Source organism: Carassius carassius, chromosome 25 (genome assembly GCF_963082965.1).
Source record: "Carassius carassius chromosome 25, fCarCar2.1, whole genome shotgun sequence".
NCBI lineage: Eukaryota > Metazoa > Chordata > Actinopteri > Cypriniformes > Cyprinidae > Carassius > Carassius carassius.
The window spans coordinates 7,963,467-7,982,915 of record NC_081779.1 but is presented as its reverse complement, the minus strand read 5'-3'; the positions used below and the strand labels follow the sequence as shown (position 1 = coordinate 7,982,915).

The window sequence follows — 19,449 nt, the reverse complement described above, 5'->3', positions numbered from 1 at the left end:
AGGCAAAAATGTTTAAATTAAAAAATATGTTCTGACCCCAAAAGTTTGAATGATCCTTGAATAAGTCTTTGAAAATAAACAGAGTCCCCCAGCTTATGAATAGTCAGAACTTGTCAGAAACACAGTGACTTGTATTAATGCAACAAAGCACTGTTTGCCTTCTGACCTGAGCCGATTTGAGCTGTTTCTGCTGGTCAATTTTAATCAGTTGGACTCTGGCTCTCTTCAGCAGGTGGAACATCCTCTTATTGGCACCAGAAATACTCATTCTTAGGGTGTTTCCACCTTGCTCCACCATCATCTTGGCATTTTGTGCAGTCATTTCAGTGGTGCCTTCAAAGTTGGTAGTCTCTATTGAAGGAATAAATTAACCTCAGGATTAGGAGTAGGAAAGAATAGAACAGACCAAAAAACTTATGAGCATTTTGCCAAAGATGAAAGTGGCGTCTGACCTGAAAGTTCCCCAACATGAATGGCTACTTTTGGTACCACCCCTGGAGAACACATGTCCTGCAATTTGAGATCAGACTTTCTTCTTTCCTCATCATGGGTCTCTCCCTCAGCACAGACCTCTGTTAGCATGGAGCTTGCACTAGCAATTCGCTGCATCCTTCGTTTTGCCAGGCATGCTGTGAGCTTCTTCAACTTCCAGTATACCTTACAGCGGTCCATGGATTGACCGAGTCTCCCACCCCTCCCACGAGGACCACCAGAGAGCCTAGAGGAACTCAAAATGGGTTTGACGCCCTGAGATTGCACCTTTTCGGAAACACATTTTTCCTCATTGTTTAGGATCGGCGATTCCTGTGCGGTCTTCAGCTTGCTTCCAGAATCAAGTCTTTGCAGCTCAACACTCGGTTTACCGAGAACCATTGGGATCTCATTAAGAGCTGGTTTCTTCGGGGACCCTCTTTCTGGGAGCGCAGACATGCGCTCATCATCCATGAACCTCTTAGGGACCTTGATGACCCGAGAAGATCGAGCACTAACAATTGGTCTGGTTGAGTGTTTAGGCTGTTTAGCTTGGCCTCCAGAGCTGGATCGCTCAATCTCTCCAAGTGTCTGTTCCTGTCCTTCCATCGGTTGGAGCGCATGTGTAGAGTCTGTCTGTAGAGCAAGCTGCTGTCTCTTTCTTTGCATGCTAGGGGTCTGTCCTTGACTGTCCTGTTGCAGTAACCTTTGTTGCCTTACAAAAGGCTTCTTTTGGGAAGAACTGTCGCTAAAAGACACTCCTGCATCTCCACCAAGAGAACTAAGAGGCTCCTCATTTGTGTCTGACTTTCTGCCCCTTCTCTGTTTGGCCATTGGTTTTGAAGATACAGCACCTGCCTGATCACTACCAGTCATTCCCTTGGTCTTGTTCCTGTGGGTCTTAGCATATTCTGTTGAAGCTCTTTGGTCTTTAACTCTGGAGGCTCGCTCTTTACCTTTAACCAGTGTTAAAGTCCACACTAATTTTCCCTGCCTTGTCCGTCTGTCTACTGCACTGGAACTGCACTTCTTTGTCTTTCTAGTGATCTCCGCCTCTCCAAAAGCCCCTTCCATATTTACATAATTTCCTGTCTTTGAGGAGACACATGTTCCCTCTCTCTGGTTCCTGAGTACTCTGCAATTTCTCTTACTTGAGCTGCCCTGTTTCAATTGTGCACCTTTATCCACAGATGGCTTTTGTACCCGTTCAGTTACTTTTTTGGTCACTTTTTTGGCTGCCATTTTAACAACCATTTTGGGCATTGCAGATTTTTGGTCAGTTCTGGAAAATCTTTTGCCTTTCACCAGGTTCACCAGCTTCACCTGTGAGGATGCCAGTTTAAGGAGACTGCCTTTAGAAAAGAGATTGACAAAAAAATTATTAAAACATGTTATTTTTAATAAACACAATAAACCTAAAAAAAACAGGCAAGAGAGTGTCAACAATGTGATTAATCATGGCTAGCCCTTCAAAAAAAAAAAAAAAAGTTTTTAACGGTCAGCATACAAAATTATTCGACCAACTCAATTAGGGATGCATCAATATCAAACTTTTGGAAAATTATGATATAGATAATTATTAAAATATTTCAATTAAAATTCTAAACTAAAATATTTAATCCTATTTACTTTTTAATTATATTATAAAACTGCTAAAAACAGAATTAAGGCATAACAACACTATGTATGAAAGGATTAAGATCTGCTTAATATTTAACAGTGTTATTATTACATTGATTTAACATTTAATAGTGTCATTTAAACTGTTACTGTTACAAAAGATAGATTAGGTGTAGGTATTCTTAATGTAAAAATATGCATAAATTAACGCACAATTATATAGCTGATTAGCCGCTAAACTTCCAACGTTGACCAATAAATTAAGAAAAACACAAATATCAGAGGAAAACATTTCATTTTCCTCATGACATTTTGCACAATAAAATATTGATGATTGTCTAGGATTGTAAAATCGAAAATCAATTCCAATTTTGAATCAGATACTTAAGGTCAGGAATTGAAAACTTGTAAAATAAAAATTTTGATTTCGCCTATCGATTCTAGCCCAGAATGAAAATTCTGGTCTGAAACCTTAAAGGGGTGGTTAAAAGTTTTTTTTGTTTTTTTTTCCTAGGCTTGATTGTGTTTACGGGGTGCAGTCTAACATGTATTAAATGCTTTGTTAAAAAAAAAAAATTTAGTAAGGAGTAGGGGTGTAACGGTACGCAAAAATCACGGTTCGGTACGTACCTCGGTTTTAAAGTCACGGTTCGGTTCATTTTCGGTACAGTAAGGGAAAGAAATGCAAACATTAAACTGCAGGTTGTTTATTACTATAAACTTTTTTTTACAATTTGTTTACACTTTTTTTTAAATACTTTTTAATAAAATATATATAAAATAAAAGAATAAGAAATAAAATACTGCTGCAAAGTTCTCCACTAAATAAAATACTCTCAGTCTCAAACCAATATCATATAATAAGATATAATGAAAAATATAAATAAATAACTATGATTACAGTGCAGCGTTACCAATCCCAGCTTGTAGGCCTGCTCATATTTAAAAAATATATATAACTTTTCCAAAGTGTGAAGTGCAGCATCAACAGTTTCAGTTTTTAGACCTGCTCAGATTTCGTTATTGCATTGGACCGATCTGAATTAAGAGCAGAGGTCTGTTTAAATGCCGACGGGAGCTGCGTTTGAATTACAATAGTTTTTTTCCCAGTTGTAGTGATGTTCACACTCGCGTGATGCCTTTTGAAAACCTTAGGCCGGTGACACACTGGCATATTGCACCTGTCAAACATAATCTATTTTGCCGTCAATAGTGTTGACGGTGTCCTTTATCAGTAGGCTTTATATTTATGCTCAACATGAAGTATAGATATTGTTGTCGTGAAGACAAGATCCTGGTCTGTCGGTGCCTCGGCGGTCTCCCTCTATGTCACTACAGTAGCAGCAGCGCGTCAGAGCCGCTTCAGGCACGATTCTGGTGTGTAAAGACACAGAAAACGCGAGGCAGCCGTCACGCAACTGATACACAGCAGAAACGCCACGCTCGTCGCTCACGCCACGCAGCCAGTGTGTCACCGGCCTTAGAATCAGCTGCAGGGCGGGATTTGTGCTGAACGCGGAGACTTCCGCCACTTAATACGTTCGTTTGGAAACACGAAAATGTACCTACGTTCCGAGTACAAAATATTGCATTCGGTCATTCGGTACACACGTGCACCGTACCGAAAGCCCTGTACCGAAACGGTCCGGTACGAATACACATACCATTACACCCCTAGTAAGGAGCCATTGGCTCCTACAAGAAAAAAAACTTAGGCGCCACATTATTGTTTTTTTAGGTGCCACAGAAAAAAAACATGTTTTATTTTATTATAAATTTTTTTTCTTTACATTTAACATTTCAATCATACTGTCATGTGTTTCGGTCTCATCTTTTCTTGACTTTATCAGCATTTTATTCCATCTTGTAGATGACTATTCAAAAATAACCTTTAACATCTGAAGAACCTTTACATTTTACAAAAGGTTTGTGGCGAAAAAAGTTTCTTCAGATTATAAAAAGAACAGAAAGAGATGGTTCTTTAAAGAGCCTTTGTTTCTTTGTGGAACAAAAAATTGTTTCTATGAGAACCTTTTAAGCACCTTTATTTTTAAGAGTGTATGTCTTTCACACTTTCAGTCTATTTTTCTTAATTAGTAAAATGTAATTTTATAGGAGGAGTTGAATCATGTAGACTACAGTTTAAGTAAAAAATAATAAAATGCAACAGTGCATAAATATAGCAAAATGCTCCTCTTTATAGTTATTTTTCTAGCTGACTGATGAGCTTATGGACACCGAATGGTTACTTAGGTGAATGTATATTTGTGTGTTTGTAGGCATTAAACTGGCAGAATTTTAAAAGACGATATATCTGTTCACATTGAACTTTCGTATCTTTGCAGATATTGTTTATGCTCAAACAGCAACATTACACTCTAACGTTAAAAGAGTGAAATCGCAATCAACCACCCCTTTAATATTCTACATGCACTTGGCCAAAAACCTTTGTAAGACTTTTTAATTTCATTCAATCATTTTAATGATACTGAATATAAAAAAGGCAAAAAAATAATCACTTTCATTGAACAGATGTGAGCAAAGCATATCGTCATGAGAGCGTCATTTTATCAGCATTGCCCAGTAGGGACGGGCATGATTAATCGAGGATCGATAATTGATTGTTAAGAATTTCTTCGATCACGTTAATTTGTTATCGATAAATCTAATGCATTTTTTTAATCTAATGCAGGTTGCGTTGCGTAGTGAGTCTTGAAGCAATGAAATGAATTTCACTGTGTGGCAGCAATTAAATATTTTACCACCAAGGTGCAATATTTGACACCCTACTCTGTTATCTGTGATCTTCCGTTTTGATTACAAAAGAATAATCATGAAGAGGTCATGGCGAAATGTGGCGTGGGACCATTTTGATTTAAAAAGCGAAATAGTTAACTGCAAACATTGCGATGCCATGTATAAGTACAACATGGCCACGACTCAAATTATGTACCTGTGCATCCCGGCAACGTCAGTTCCCTCAGAGCAGGTGTTTTCGGCGGCTGGACTGACGGTCACCAGGTTGGGGTCGCGTCTGACCCCAGATCATGTCAACATGCTTATATTTCTCAACAAAAATCCGTAGACTCGTGCAGAAGTTGTATGCTAGTTACTAAAGTTAGTTATTTTACACGAGGCTTTAAGTAGCATAAATTGTTAAGTTAGCGTAATTGTTAGGAAGGCTAATATCTGGCCTTTTCTTCTGGCTTGGATAGTTTTGAGTTACATTTTGACAAAACCTGTCAGATCTAAGTATTATTATGTTTTTTTTTTAATGTTATTGTTTAACATGATTCTTTTATTATTATTATTATTTTGGAACAAATGAGGTCTCTGTTTAAGAACGCCGGCTCGCAGCTGCAGGTTCCGCTGCTTTAGAGCACCGCATCTGCATGCGCATATATGTTCGGTTTGCCTGAACGTAGTTTAACAACCCTGCCACAAGTTGATCTTGTAATAAAGGTCTCACCGAGGAAAAACACGCTGTATTTTGTATTAATTATAAAAATTAAATAATTAATTATATTATAAAAATATTAATGATTAATCGATAGTCGATCGTTAATTCTCTCGACGGTCGACTAAGAAAATTTAATCGAATGCCCATCCCTATTGCCCAGTACAGCTGTTGCTAGCCCATTTACTGTAATTACACACGGAACACTGTGTTTCCCCATGGACCATTATTACTAACGCACAACCCAATAAACACTGGACATAGCCTGTCCACACGATCCATGCTAAATTCTATATGATATTAGTCATTTTCAATACTATCTAGGGCAGCTAGGGTGGGTAGTATGCACATTGGGACGCAGGGATATTTAAGACTGCAAATCCATATGGTGGCTAGTTATGATGTCCCTAACTTAGCTATGTTTTGTGAAAGACTAAGCGCCATTCATGTTGATTGTCTCATTCTTTCTCTGTGACACACACACAGCCCATACAGTTGTGTGTAAAAATACCACAGAAAGTTAGTCAATATCACACGAAGAGTGACAGTTTTCACCTTGAAAAGTCAGCATAATTACAAATGTGTTAATGATTTTATGCAACAGTTCAATAAATGAATATTAAAAGTTACTATTAAAGGGGTCATATGATGAGATTTAAATTTTTCCTTTTTCTTTGGAGTGTTAGAAGCTCTTGGTGCATGAAGAAGATCTGTAAAGTTGCAAAGACTAAAGTCTCAAATCCAAAGAGATATTCTTTATCAAAGTTAAGACTCTGTCACTCCCCTCCTAAAACGCCTCGTTTAAACACGCCCCCATGTAGAAATATTTGTGTAATATCGCCCAAATGTTCACACTAAGAAGGAAGGCATGTTTCAGTAACCACAGTTAGTGTTGAAGCAGTCGTGTCAGGGAGATGCTGTGTGTATCTAGGCTAAAGCAAAAGCACTTTATTTGGCCTTCCTAAAGAAGATACATTTAGGAATCTTTAAGATTAACGTTACTTACAACAGAACAGCAACGCATTTTATGGACGACCATTTTGTGAACCTTGGAGAGGAGGTCATTCTGACTTTGCTGCGACAATCTGGAACTTCTGAATCAGCTACTGGAAGTATGTTTTGTAATTAGTTTAAGTATTTGCTACTGTCTGTTAAAATGTGGAGCTTTGCGCTGAGCGAGAGAGAGAGAGAGATAGATATACAGGGTCACACAGTGGAGTCAGCTGTCTTAACCGTCCGTGGCTTGTGTGCTGCAAACACATACGAGCTTCATCACGGTGTCTGTCAAGTTGACACTGTTCCCCTTTCAGGCTTGAACTGACATTATTAACTGTCTGCATTTATTTTGAAAGGTGAAGTTAGCGATTATGGAAATGCGTGTTAAATTTCCAACGAGTGCTTGCGGTGTTCTGCCAATAACAATGCACTGGATCCAATCAAAGCAGACTGCACTTGTCAGAAGGAGGGAATTTGTAGAATATGATGCATTTGAGAGGCGGGGCATAGACGACCTACAATAATGCTGCGTTCCAGGCAGGTTTTTGAGCCCGTAAGTCACAACTTCAAACCACGACTCACAACTTTGTAACATTCCAGGCAAGTCACGCCAAACTTCCTGAGTGCAAGGAATTTTAGCTAGATCATAGCTCGGAACTGGAAGTACATCGATCTAGTACGAGTTCACGGGTGGGAAGTCACGGGTTTGACTGCTGTTCCAGTGCATTTTCATGGGTAGAAGGTTGGGAAAACATGGGTTACGGGTTGCCTGGAACGTGGCAATGTACAGTATTTGAAAAATAATGTGATTTTTGAACATTAAAGCATGTCAACATATTCTGTTACACCAAAAACATTTAATAATTATCTTTTAAAAAGCATCATATGACCCCTTTAAGATACTAAAGTTTTAGACACTATTGCCTGTAATGCTCTACTTCGCCAACAAAAAATAATTCCAAACACAGCCACAGCGCTGTTTTGCCTCTCTGAGCAACATGACTGTGTTTTGTTCCTGATTGAATCAACCGTTTAAATGATAAGGTTCAGTTGCAACGACTCGCTTACTAACAGTAACTTACTGCCACCAACTGGTGGTTTTAATTTCATATTTAAAGTACCTTTTCATTTTTAAAATAACTGTTAATATATCAATATTCAGAATTTTCTGTATCAGATTGGATCGGTTCTGAAAAAATGGTATCGTTGCTTCCCTAATTTCAAACAAACTGAAATACTATAAACGCGGAGTGAGGACGGATTTGTCACAGGCAATAGTTGCATTTTTCATCAATTAGGCCTAATGTCTTAAATTATCCTTTGACTATGTTCTGGGCCGTCATCTAAGCAAATTTTTTGGAGGCCTGATGCCAAACTTATTTGCCAACCCCTGGTTTATGCCATCAAAATGCTTAGACATGGAAACAAATGAAACACTCACTTGATAAGCTTTGTCCAGAATGCAAGGAACATTGACCATCCACTTTAAAGCCTGTGAAGTCTCCCTCCTGAGAAAGAACGATGGATAAAATGTAACAACTCAAAACCACATGCAGACCTTAAATGTATTTTAAAAATTTAACATCAAGTGATTCTCAAATACGTAGAAATATTTGCCCTTTCTCTCCACTGGCTAATCAAATAGCAGTTCAATGAATGTTTGCAGTCCATTCTATTACTCACTGCTGCTGAGTACAATGACAGATGGCAGCACTACAAACTCCCTGCTTGATTGATAACACTGGAATTATACAGAACAAATATTCAACAAAGACAACAGTTTCCATGAGTACTTAAATATAATAGGCCAGGCTTCACATACACCAAAAACAAACATGTAGCATGTAGGGCTGTAGCTATCGAATATTTTAGTAATCGAGTATTCTACCAAAAATTCCATCGATTAATCGAGTAAGCGGATAAAATGTGTTTTTGCTTAATTAAACGGCAATATTAATTGTGCAAGAGAAAATAAGACTCCTAGGTCTCTTAAAATGAACAACTAAGTTTCCTTTTTTAGAAAAAAAAATTTGTATTTTTTAAATGCATAGAATGCAATGCATACATCAAAAATAAACATTTAATTACTACCCATTGTTTCTTTGTCTGTACTTGTACTGTGAACAATGACAAGAAAGTTGACAGATGAATTAAGTGCTTTTAAGTGCCATTCAGTTGGGGTTTTAAATAAAGCATTTTCTGAGATGCACATAAAACATTAATTTAATTTACATGCCCTCAAATCAAAAAAACACTGCTGACTCCTTGCATTATGCGATTTCGGACACAGCGCTTGTGTCTCCTTCCGCTTTGTGGGTGACGTAAACGCATTGTGTCACATTAAAAAAATCATTTTAAAATAAATTAAAAGAGGCTTCGAGGCAGAGGAATTTGCCTCGCTCATTTTTTGTAATCAAGTTACTCGAGGAATCGTTTCAGCCCTCATGGGATCCCTGCTTGATCTCTATGAAAGACTAAGTGTTGAGAAATGCTGATACAATACAAATTAGGGATGGGCGTTTTCCGCAAATATCACATTTGAATATTAGAGCTCACAAAAAAACGAATAATCGATTATTCAAAAAAAATTTAATAATCGAATATTCGTTTATTTAAATTAAGTTTAATGAGACAGGCGTTATTTTTCAGCAACATTTATTGTTTCCATCATTTTTGAACAAGCTTACAATAAGCTTGAACATTACACATTGTGTTTTGTAGCTGAAAACCATTAACAATGCGTGCAAACAAACAAAAGTACAGATTAAAAAAAAACATTTTTTTAAATGAACAAAGAAAAAACTTAAAGCAGCCTGCAGCAATTAGGCTATTGTACAGAACGTAGCTTACACTTAACTTTTAAACTGTCAGCAAATATTTTTTGCTTTTTTTTCTATTGTTTTACATGTTCTTGTTAAGAAATACGGGCATGTAAACATGATCGGGGGAAAGTCGGCTCCTTAGTCTGTTAACAATAAGGCCGGCCGCGGAGAAAATGCGCTCTGACGGCACAGACGTTGTCGGGACTCACAAATAACGGAATAAGTTTTGTGAAGCGCTTCGTGTTTTCGTTTCACCACTGATTGGGATCCTCATCTGGTGGAATACATGGCTCCAGCAAGAACTGTTCCCACTCGTCTCGGCTGGACTCTCTGTAATCATCGCTGAAGAACTGGCTCAGCCTTTTCCGACGAGTGGGCATTAGGGTGACCAAACGTCCCGAAAAATTCAGGACAGTCCAAATCCTGACTGATAGCAACCCATTCTTTCATAATCACTTCTTGGAGTTTGTCAGAATTAGTGGGTTTTTGTTTGTCCACCCGCCTCTTGAGGATTGACCACAAGTTCTCAATGGGATTAAGATCTGGGGAGTTTCCAGGCCATGGACCCAAAATTTCAACATTCTGGTCCCCGAGCCACTTAGTTATCACTTTTGCCTTATGGCACGGTGCTCCATCGTGCTGGAAAATGCATTGTTCTTCACCAAACTGTTGTTGGATTGTTGGAAGAAGTTGCTGTTGGAGGGTGTTTTGGTACCATTCTTTATTCATGGCTTTGTTTTTGGGCAGAATTGTGAGTGAGCCTACTTCCTTGGATGAGAAGCAACCCCACACATGAATGGTGTCAGGATGCTTTACTGTTGGCATGACACAGGACTGATGGTAGCGCTCACCTTTTCTTCTCCGGACAAGCCTTTTTCCAGATGCCCCAAACAATCGGAAAGGGGCTTCATCGGAGAATATGACTTTGCCCCAGTCCTCAGCAGTCCATTCAATATACTTTCTGCCGAAGATTTTATACACTATACTTTCTGCCATTTTTATGCAATGCAATGATGGCTGCACGCGTTTCTTTGCAGGTCACCATGGTTAACAATGGAAGAACAATGATTTCAAGCATCACCCTCCTTTTAACATGTCAAGTCTGCCATTCTAACCCAATCAGCCTGACATAATGATCTCCAGCCTTGTGCTCGTCAACATTCTCACCTGAGTTAACAAGACGATTACTGAAATGATCTCAGCAGGTCCTTTAATGACAGCAATGAAATGCAGTGGAAAGGTTTTTTTGGGATTAAGTTAATTTTCATGGACTTTGCAATTCATCTGATCACTCTTCATAACCTTCTGGAGTATATGCAAATTGGTATTATAAAAACTTAAGCAGAAACTTTTCCAATTTCCAATATTTATGTAATTCTCAAAACTTTTGGCCACGGCTGTATATGCACAAAGACAATACAACATTTTTGTCCCCTTTTTGTTTTAAAGCTTGATGAAGAGAGTGCAAGTTGCTGCAGCTGCGAGGAGAACAGTGATGCATGCGTACAGGAGTGATTGACAGTTCGCGGCACTGTAAAAATACTCCGCTACACAATTATTTAGTTTTTTTCGTTTAAGCTTATTGGCGTTAGCGTTACAGAAAGGTCTGATTTACGCACTGTTACAACAGTCATTGATTTTTTTTTTTTTTTTTACAATGACATTTGAGTTCATGATTTTATTGTTGTTGTTTTTTGTGGCAGACTAGCGAAGTCTAATATCATAAGCCCCCCATCCCTTCACCCAAGACCGCAGACACCCCCCGCAGTTCTTATTCATTCATTAATTATTTTTTGCTTGCATACATCTTCAAATATGCCGTGGAGAATCACAGAAAGTTACCGAATTAGGTTTTATTGTGGATTTTTTTTTTATGGCAAGCAAAAATATAGCGAAATTCGAATATTTTAATTTATTGAATAATTAGAGCAGAACGAATATTCGAATGTTCGACTATCCGTGCACACCCCTAATACAAATCACAGTACTAATTTAATATACTAACCTTTTATAAAACAATGCACTATTTTTGAAGTTCAGCACATGGCACAAGTACTTATTTTTTCTCACCTGGTTCATATTAGTGAGCAGAGATGTTAACATTAACTATTAAAAGCTGCAATTTAAATACATTTGAAATGAGATACAAGCTTTCATGCAAGGCTTGAAAGTGCGATCGTTTTAGTTGCATATGCTCCCTAAATTTAATGTGTGCAACCTCAAAATATATTTGGGAGCATTTGTGAGAGTGCAAATAATTGTTGACCAGTGAACCATTATATCACAATCAATTAAACTTCAACTTTACGTTCTTACGTTTAAAGCAGATTTTAGGTTGGTTAATATTCGCTGTCAAACATTCCCTTTCACTGTGCTCCATTGTCACGTGACCGGGAGCTAACTAGCGCAGAAATGTGTATATATATTTTACACAAACATATTTTAGTTGTGGTGCTCCTAAATTTTTGCTGGTGCTGGTACTTTTTGAAGTTGGGAGCACCAGTGCTACAAAGTAAAAAGTTAATTTTGGGTCCTCATGAACCGGGAGTCTGATGCCAGCTCCTTAATTCAGTTATTATACTGACCTAAAAGCAGGTGAAATTAGAAAAATTTACCACTTATAGGGCCATGAATCATTCACATTTTTGTATTAATTTAATAACTATAAAGTGGCAAGTAACAGCATTTTATTTATTTGCAAATGACTTGATACAACAGAGTTCATGCTGAAATGATCCACGAAGGTCGGTGTGAAATGATCACAGAATGTTACAAATAAACCTCTGCACTCATGTCTGATGCTAGGACTTTAAAGAGATGTGCAGAGCTGATGAAAAGAGCATCAGCTTCACATCAGTAACAAGTTAATTACTGAAAATTACTAAAAATCAGCAAACTTTGAAATTATTATTTCCAAAATACAACACAAATTAAAAGCAGAATCTTTAAGTCTTCAATGTAATCTATCCTTTGTCTGTGTCTCTCTCAAACACCTCAAGAAAGAAATGTCCTAGGGATGGGACGATAACCGGTTTTATTGATAACCATGATAAAATGTGCTGAAGGTTAGTAATATCGTTTAAAAATGAATTATCATTAAAACCGTGTTTGATTATCGTGGTTTTAATAACTCACTATTAAATCATGTCCAGCCAGCAACAGTCTGACGCAAGCGCAGCGCACAATGTTTTTTTTGGGGTTTTTTCGAGAAGGAATGGCGAAAGTCAGTGACTTTTCTATGCTTTTCTATGCTTCTACACTTTTCATTGTAAGGAAGGAAATGCCACAGAATTTAATCTTTCTTTAAATTAAGTGCATAGAGTTGCTTGTTTTATTAGTTGTTTGTTGATTATTAAATATAAAACTTGCTGAAATGTTTTCAGTGTGAGCATCAACTATTTTTGAACACTTTCATCTCGTTTCAACAAAACCGTGATAGTATTGATAATCGTGATAATTTTAGTCACTATAATCGTGATATTAAATTTTCATACCGTCCCATCCCTAAAATGTCCACACAGATAAACATCAGTGTCAGCATCTACTATAAACCATGCAATGCTACTAACAACTACTTATGGGTCAAAAGGAATCAAGTTCAGTTTTTCATATCCCCATAAAGTGCAACTATCCTTTCAACAAAAGGATAATGCTGGATAGTCCTCTCAAAGCAGATAGTTTAGAATTTAATTATTAAATGAAGTTAACAAAAATTACAACGAAGCAGAGAACTTGTTTATAAACACTGCTACCTGACGTTGTACAAACGGATCTATGATTTTTAGAAACAAGACATATTTTAATAATTCAAAGACGATTCCTAACAGAATGCATAAACTTTAAGGGTATCATATACCGGATGCACGCCACGCCTCCCAAACGTCTGAACTAAATTCGTAGCATCTATTAAACTATCAAGAAAAACAGACCTGTCAACAACACTGGCATTAAATCCCAAAGCCGATAACTTTACACAAACTCCCTTATAACTAATCCGTGGACACCACGCTGTCACTGACCGACAAACAATCCGGGTGTCCACTGCAAAACCGCCAGTCAGAGAGAAACACCCGCAATGAGATCTCGACAGCCCGACAAAACTCCACGATGTGACTTGCGTCTCTTTAAATGCTCTGCGAAGGCTCCATCTCTGTAATCTGTCAAACTCACGTCCGTGCAACTATGATCAGGCGGCTGCATCTCTGCAGGCACGGACACCGTGGAAAGACGGACAGCAACTCAGCGCCATGCTGATGATGCACTTGCTGCGCATTAGTACCGTGACTGTATTTCACTTGGCGAAGCACTCACCTCATCGCTCCCGCTCGTGCAGAATCCCGCCTCGCGCTGGCGCCTGTGTTTCTCCGCCAGCCCGAGCAGGCGCGACAGTGACGGATCCTCTCTCAGCGTAGCTCTAACGTCGACGGGCCTTGGCCCTTTTTCATCCTCAGTCCTCACCCGAACGACATGAGAGCGTTTCTCCGTCTTCAGCAGGCTCCGAGACGTCCATGGCCGACCTGGGAAACGGCAGCGAACTGTGGCGGAGGTGTTTATGGTCGCTACAGCAGCCGAGGCTAGTAATCCGCCTCCTGCTGCCGCCATTATTACATGCCACAACAACAACTACGGCGCTGAGCTCTCGGGAGGAACAAGATGGAAAGGCGCGAGATAGCGGAGGAAACGCACGGCATCATGGGAGATTTAGTTTTTCTTTTTGTTGGCCTTTTTGTAGGAGCATAAGTAATAAAAACATAATTAAAATAATACATATTCACCAGTTTAATGTCTGTAAAGTCTGGCATATAAAAAATTAAGTCATAATTTTTTTATGTAATAAACAGTTTATTAAACCTTTAGTTAAAAAAATAATTGTAAAAAGTTTCCATATGTGTTTTATGATTTGTATCTTATATGATTTTTTTGGCTTTTATGGCTCATGTAGTCTGAGAAAGGAGAATATGGAGCTCTCACTTAAGGGGGGAAAACACCTCAAATTTATTCAAAGTCCCTATCAAAATATGCTAGCCTTTTTTGGTGCTGATAATTTTTTTTTTAATAACAGTCTAAAATACTACCACTTAATGGCACAAAATTCATGTAAACATCAGTTGTCACTTTTTTCCTAATAATAATAATAATAATATATTTTAATGTTTAGTTTTATGATCAAAGCTCTGTCATTTTTATTGTGATGACAAAACGTATAATGATGACGACTGGGAGATCGATGTACAATTAAACATTCCTAAAAAGCCTGTTGTATCATATTTGATTCTTAATTTGGACATGGATAATTACGTTGCTTCAGTCCAGTAAATGTTAAAGTGCCCCTATTATGGGTTATGAAAGGTTTATATGTTTGTTTTGGGAGTCCCCAATAACAGAATGACATGCATGCAAGCTCAAAACACTTTCATTGTCTTATAATACGCATTTATTTTTACTTTACTTGCTCAAGGACTCCCAAACGATTCGCTCAACGATGCATTTTTTCAAAACCCTGCTGTGTGTGACGCTAATCTGAAGTGATTGGTCCTATTGGTCTTATTTTCATTTCATCATGACTAACGCCTGATAAAAACAGAGTTTGTGAGCGCAGTGCTGCTTTGTGTACAGCGTTACCAGGGAAACCGCTGGTTTTACCTCTCCAACAGCGGCGCCTAGTGGCAAAGAATGAATTTGCATTTTCATTCAGACAAACGAGACAAACGCGAAAAGACCAACAAGCAATGTTAATGTTTCTTGTTGACGTAAACGGCTTGAGTTAAAAACTGCTCGCTTCAAATGATTCAGAGTCGACTCTTTCTTTTGAGAGACAATAAATCATACACGTTGCACTTTCAATTTTTAAAACTTGGCAGGATGTTTTCATTCACTTAGAACTGTCATATACACACTGCATGAAAGGTAATATTCAAAAATCCATAATAGGGGCACTTTACTATTGAAATATTACCCGCATTATAAAAGTTATTCTTAGGTTTTCCTTATAAAAATCATTGAAATTTTCACAGCAAAAAGAAAAGTGCACCACAAACCTTTTTTAGGCTTTACTTACTAGGTATGAATTATCAGTCAGAGAGCAGAAGGCATGTGGTAGATTGTGTACAACAAAGACCTGATCATACTCATAATGCAGAGGCCTTAGAAATTAATCATATATGATAAGGTAGGCTTCATATGGTTAGTTGTTGTGTAGTTCTTTGACTACTGACATGATATAATTAAATTATATCCTCTGGAATCAATAGATTTTCTTATTTATTTATTTATATATTTATTTTTTGAAACCACATTATTATTTGTAAGTGTGAACAATATGAAGTCTAAATAAATATTTTGTCATTTGTAGATAATTATCTAGTAGATAATAAAAAATGTTTTTACATATCTCTCTGTTTCGGCTGCTCCCGTTAGGAGTCGCCACAGAGCTATTGGTTCCCTTTCATAGGTCACTTCGATGCTGCGGTGACGTCACCACGTATGGGAACACCTTCGGTGTGACGAATGTCTGAAGCCCTATACCATCCCGCCAATCTTATTGGCCAAATAGCGCGTGGCACCGCCCAGCATGCGTAAGCATATATATACCTGGTGCCGCGCGCCATTTACCTCAGATTTCATTCCTTCAGTACGAAGCGAATCTTCTGTGCCCTATTATCTCGCGTTCTCAGCGATCTTCTACGAGCAGTATACTCCTCTCCGCGGACGCGATGAGTCAACGAAAGGTAGGAGCCGTATGATGGGTTATCACGAGGAGGCACTTATGAGAGGTTCGTTGCAGCCTCTCTACAGGTTCTCTCCTTGATAGCCTATGGCTACAGTAAAATATGCATACACTTCCCCTGTGCACTAACGCCAATAGGAAGTATCCGCGCTCTGGAGTGTATTTCTTAAGTCGCCTCGCGTCTAACCCCCACCGTTTCGCTTCTGCGGTCGCCGAGGCCCCGCACGAGGTGTTGGTTAGGGGCGATATGTGCGGCTTGACTATGAATACAGTGATGCACTGGAGTTCCATGTGCTCGCTCTCCCCCACTCGAGCGCGTTAATCAACAGTTTTGCTCTTCAAATGGTGGATTACAGCTCACACAGCCGCCGCATTTTCGCTAGCGGCTTGGCCCGATGTTATCTTGTTGGATTGAATCCTGCCGTGGATACGCTTCAGGATTATATACAACGAAACGCAGCGAGTTTGACGCACACGCTTTTCTTCATGTTAATATGCCAGGGACTATGCCCTTCACTGAGAGTGCTGTTAGACTGCTAATGCACATCTACCCTCTCACTGCAGTCCCCATACTCTAACTTTGACTGTCTCGCAGCAAGGGCACCTCGAGCGTCATTGAACTGAGCTATCATTCACGCGCCCCCTCAGACACTCTGCACAATCCAGTCTTCAGAGTTTGAGGGACGGCGCGGAGGCTGGCAAAGATGGCCAGCGTATGACGGTTCACACAGCCGCCGCGTTCTCGCTAGCGGCGTGGCACGATGTTTATCTTGTTGGATTAAATCCTGCCGTGGATACGCTTCAGGATTATACACAACGAAACGCAGCGAATGTGACGCATGCGTTTTTCCTTCATGTTTGCTTAGGACTGTGCCCGCCTCCAGAGAGCGCTGTTGGACTGCTAATGCACATCTAAGCCTCTCACTGCAGTTTCCACACTCTAACATTTGACTGTCTCGCAGCAAAGGCTCCTCGAGCGTCATTTAACTGAGCTATCATTCGCGCGCCCCCTCAGACACTCTGCACAATCCAGCCTTCAGAGTTTGAGGGACGGCGCGGAGGCTGGCAAAGATGGCCAGCGTATGACGGTTCACACAGCCGCCGCGTTCTCGCTAGCGGCGTGGCCCGATGTTTATCTTGTTGGATTAAATCCTGCCGTGGATACGCTTCAGGATTATACACAACGAAACGCAGCGAGTTTGATGCATGCGTTTCCTTCATGTTCTCTAACATTGACTGTTTCGCAGCAAAGGCACCTCGAGCGTCATTGAACGGAGCTATCATTCGCGCGCCCCCTCAGACACTCTGCACAATCCAGCCTTCAGAGTTTGAGGGACGGCGCGGAGGCTGGCAAAGATGGCCAGTGTATGACGGCTCGCACAGCTGCCGCGTTCTCGCTAGCAGCGTGGCCCAATGTTTATCTTGTTGGATTAAATCCTGCCGTGGATACGCTTCAGGATTATACACAATGAAACGCAGCGAGTTTGATGCATGCGTTTTCCTTCATGTTCTCTAACATTGACTGTCTCGCAGCAAAGGCACCTCGAGCGTCATTGAACTGAGCTCTCATTCGCGCGCCCCCTCAGACACTCTGCACAATCCAGCCTTCAGAGTTTGAGGGACTGCGCGGAGGCTGGCAAAGATGGCCAGTGTATGACGGCTCACACAGCTGCCGCGTTCTCGCTAGCAGCGTGGCCCAATGTTTATCTTGTTGGATTAAATCCTGCCGTGGATACGCTTCAGGATTATACACAACGAAACGCAGCGAGTTTGACGCATGCGTTTTCCTTAATGCTTGCCAGGGACTGTGCCCTCCACCAGAGAGTGCTGTTGGATTGCTATGCACATCTAACCCTCTCACTGCAGTCCCCACATTCTACATTGTTTGCCTCGCAGCAAACGGTGCTTCGAGCAGCATTGGATTGAGCTGTAATGCCAAACGTTCCCTCAGACACTCTGCGCAATCCAGCTTTCAGAATTCGAGGGGCAATTCAAGGGTCCTGCACAGACGACCCATTTATGACGGCTCGCACAGCCGCCGTTTTTCGCTAGCGGCAAAGCCCGATGTTCAATCTGTTGGCCTAATTCCTGCCGTGGACACGTTTCAGGATTATACACAACGAGACGCAACGGCTCTTATACATACACTTCCCCTGTGCACGAACGCCATGAGCTTTTCGTGCCCGGATATTTTAACATGTATGACAGCGTTGCAGGAAGCGGAAATTTTGAGACCGCTAGTATGGTCTCGGCCGTGTGTGAACGCTTGCCCGACATTTCTCTATGGGTGTTACGCACGATTTGTCATGGATCAAAAATCAATAAGGCCCGCCTCCTTTCCGCAGAATTCTTTCCACGGTGGCGAAGCCGATGGAAATAGCGGTGCTGCGACAGGAGATGTCAACTCTGCTGAGCAAAGGGGCTATAGAGGAAGTACACCCCTCTCAGATGGAGGCGGGGTTTTTTACAGCCGTCATTTTGTGGTAAAAAAAAAAAAAAAAAAACACTGACGGATTACGACCCATTCTGGATTTACACCATCTGAATCTTGCACTCAGGAAGTTCCTCAGATTCGCTTTAGAGAGCAAAGCGTATCAGTATTTCTCAAAGTGCATGGATGGATCTCTGGCCCCGTTGCGGCCCCAGGGCGTTCGTGTTTGAACTATTTTAGGCGATTAGCTGGTGTTTAGCGCAATCGCAGACTCAAGCACACTCTCATGGGGATCTTGTGCTGAATCATTTAACAGCCTGGGCTTACGTATGGAATGTTTCACCCCGTTGTCTCCGCATCGGACGATTCCGGTGACACGGCGATGTGTGATGTCGCTAAAAATATGTATGTCAACCGAATTCTCCTGACTGAATTCTCCTGACCGGAGTCCGGCTGGGGATTTGCGCTTCCCGAGAGACTGTCACGACGGATGCGTCTTTGACCGACTGGGGAGCTGTTTGTCAAGGGAGTTGGCACATAAACAGGTTAAAATTACTGGCTGTTTTTCTGGCTCTCCAGTATTTCTCGAATCTGCTGATCGGCCGTCATGTGCTGCTCAGATCAGACAACACAGCGGTTGTGTCATACCTGAATCATCAGAGAGGATTATTCTCTCGCCCCCTGTGCAGGCTGGCGAAACATGTTCTTTGTTTTCAGAACTAAATTCTATCGATCCGAGCTGTTCATGTCCCCGGACGTTGGACTTTGGAGCGAATTTGCTATCCAGGCAGACTCTGGAGCAAGCGGAGTGGGGATTGCACCCCCAAATGGTGAGTCTCCTATGGCAGATTTTCGGGGAAGCGAAGTGGAATTGTTTGCGTCAAACACGACTACGCATTACCCGCTTTGGTTCTCCCTATGCCCT

At 40.4% G+C, this 19,449-nt stretch overlaps 1 protein-coding gene across 1 annotated transcript; it reads right to left on the bottom strand.

Moving 5' to 3' along the window:
• Positions 1–414: 414 nt before the first annotated feature.
• On the bottom strand, positions 415–14,123 carry LOC132104853 (uncharacterized). The gene is made up of 3 exons (XM_059510380.1): positions 13,678–14,123; positions 7,986–8,052; positions 415–1,823 (listed from the first exon to the last, which is right to left on the bottom strand). The coding sequence occupies exons 1-3, from the start codon at positions 13,966–13,968 to the stop codon at positions 415–417; spliced, it is 1,767 nt and encodes a 588-aa protein (XP_059366363.1). The 5' UTR covers positions 13,969–14,123.
• Between the last annotated feature and the right edge of the window lie 5,326 nt (positions 14,124–19,449).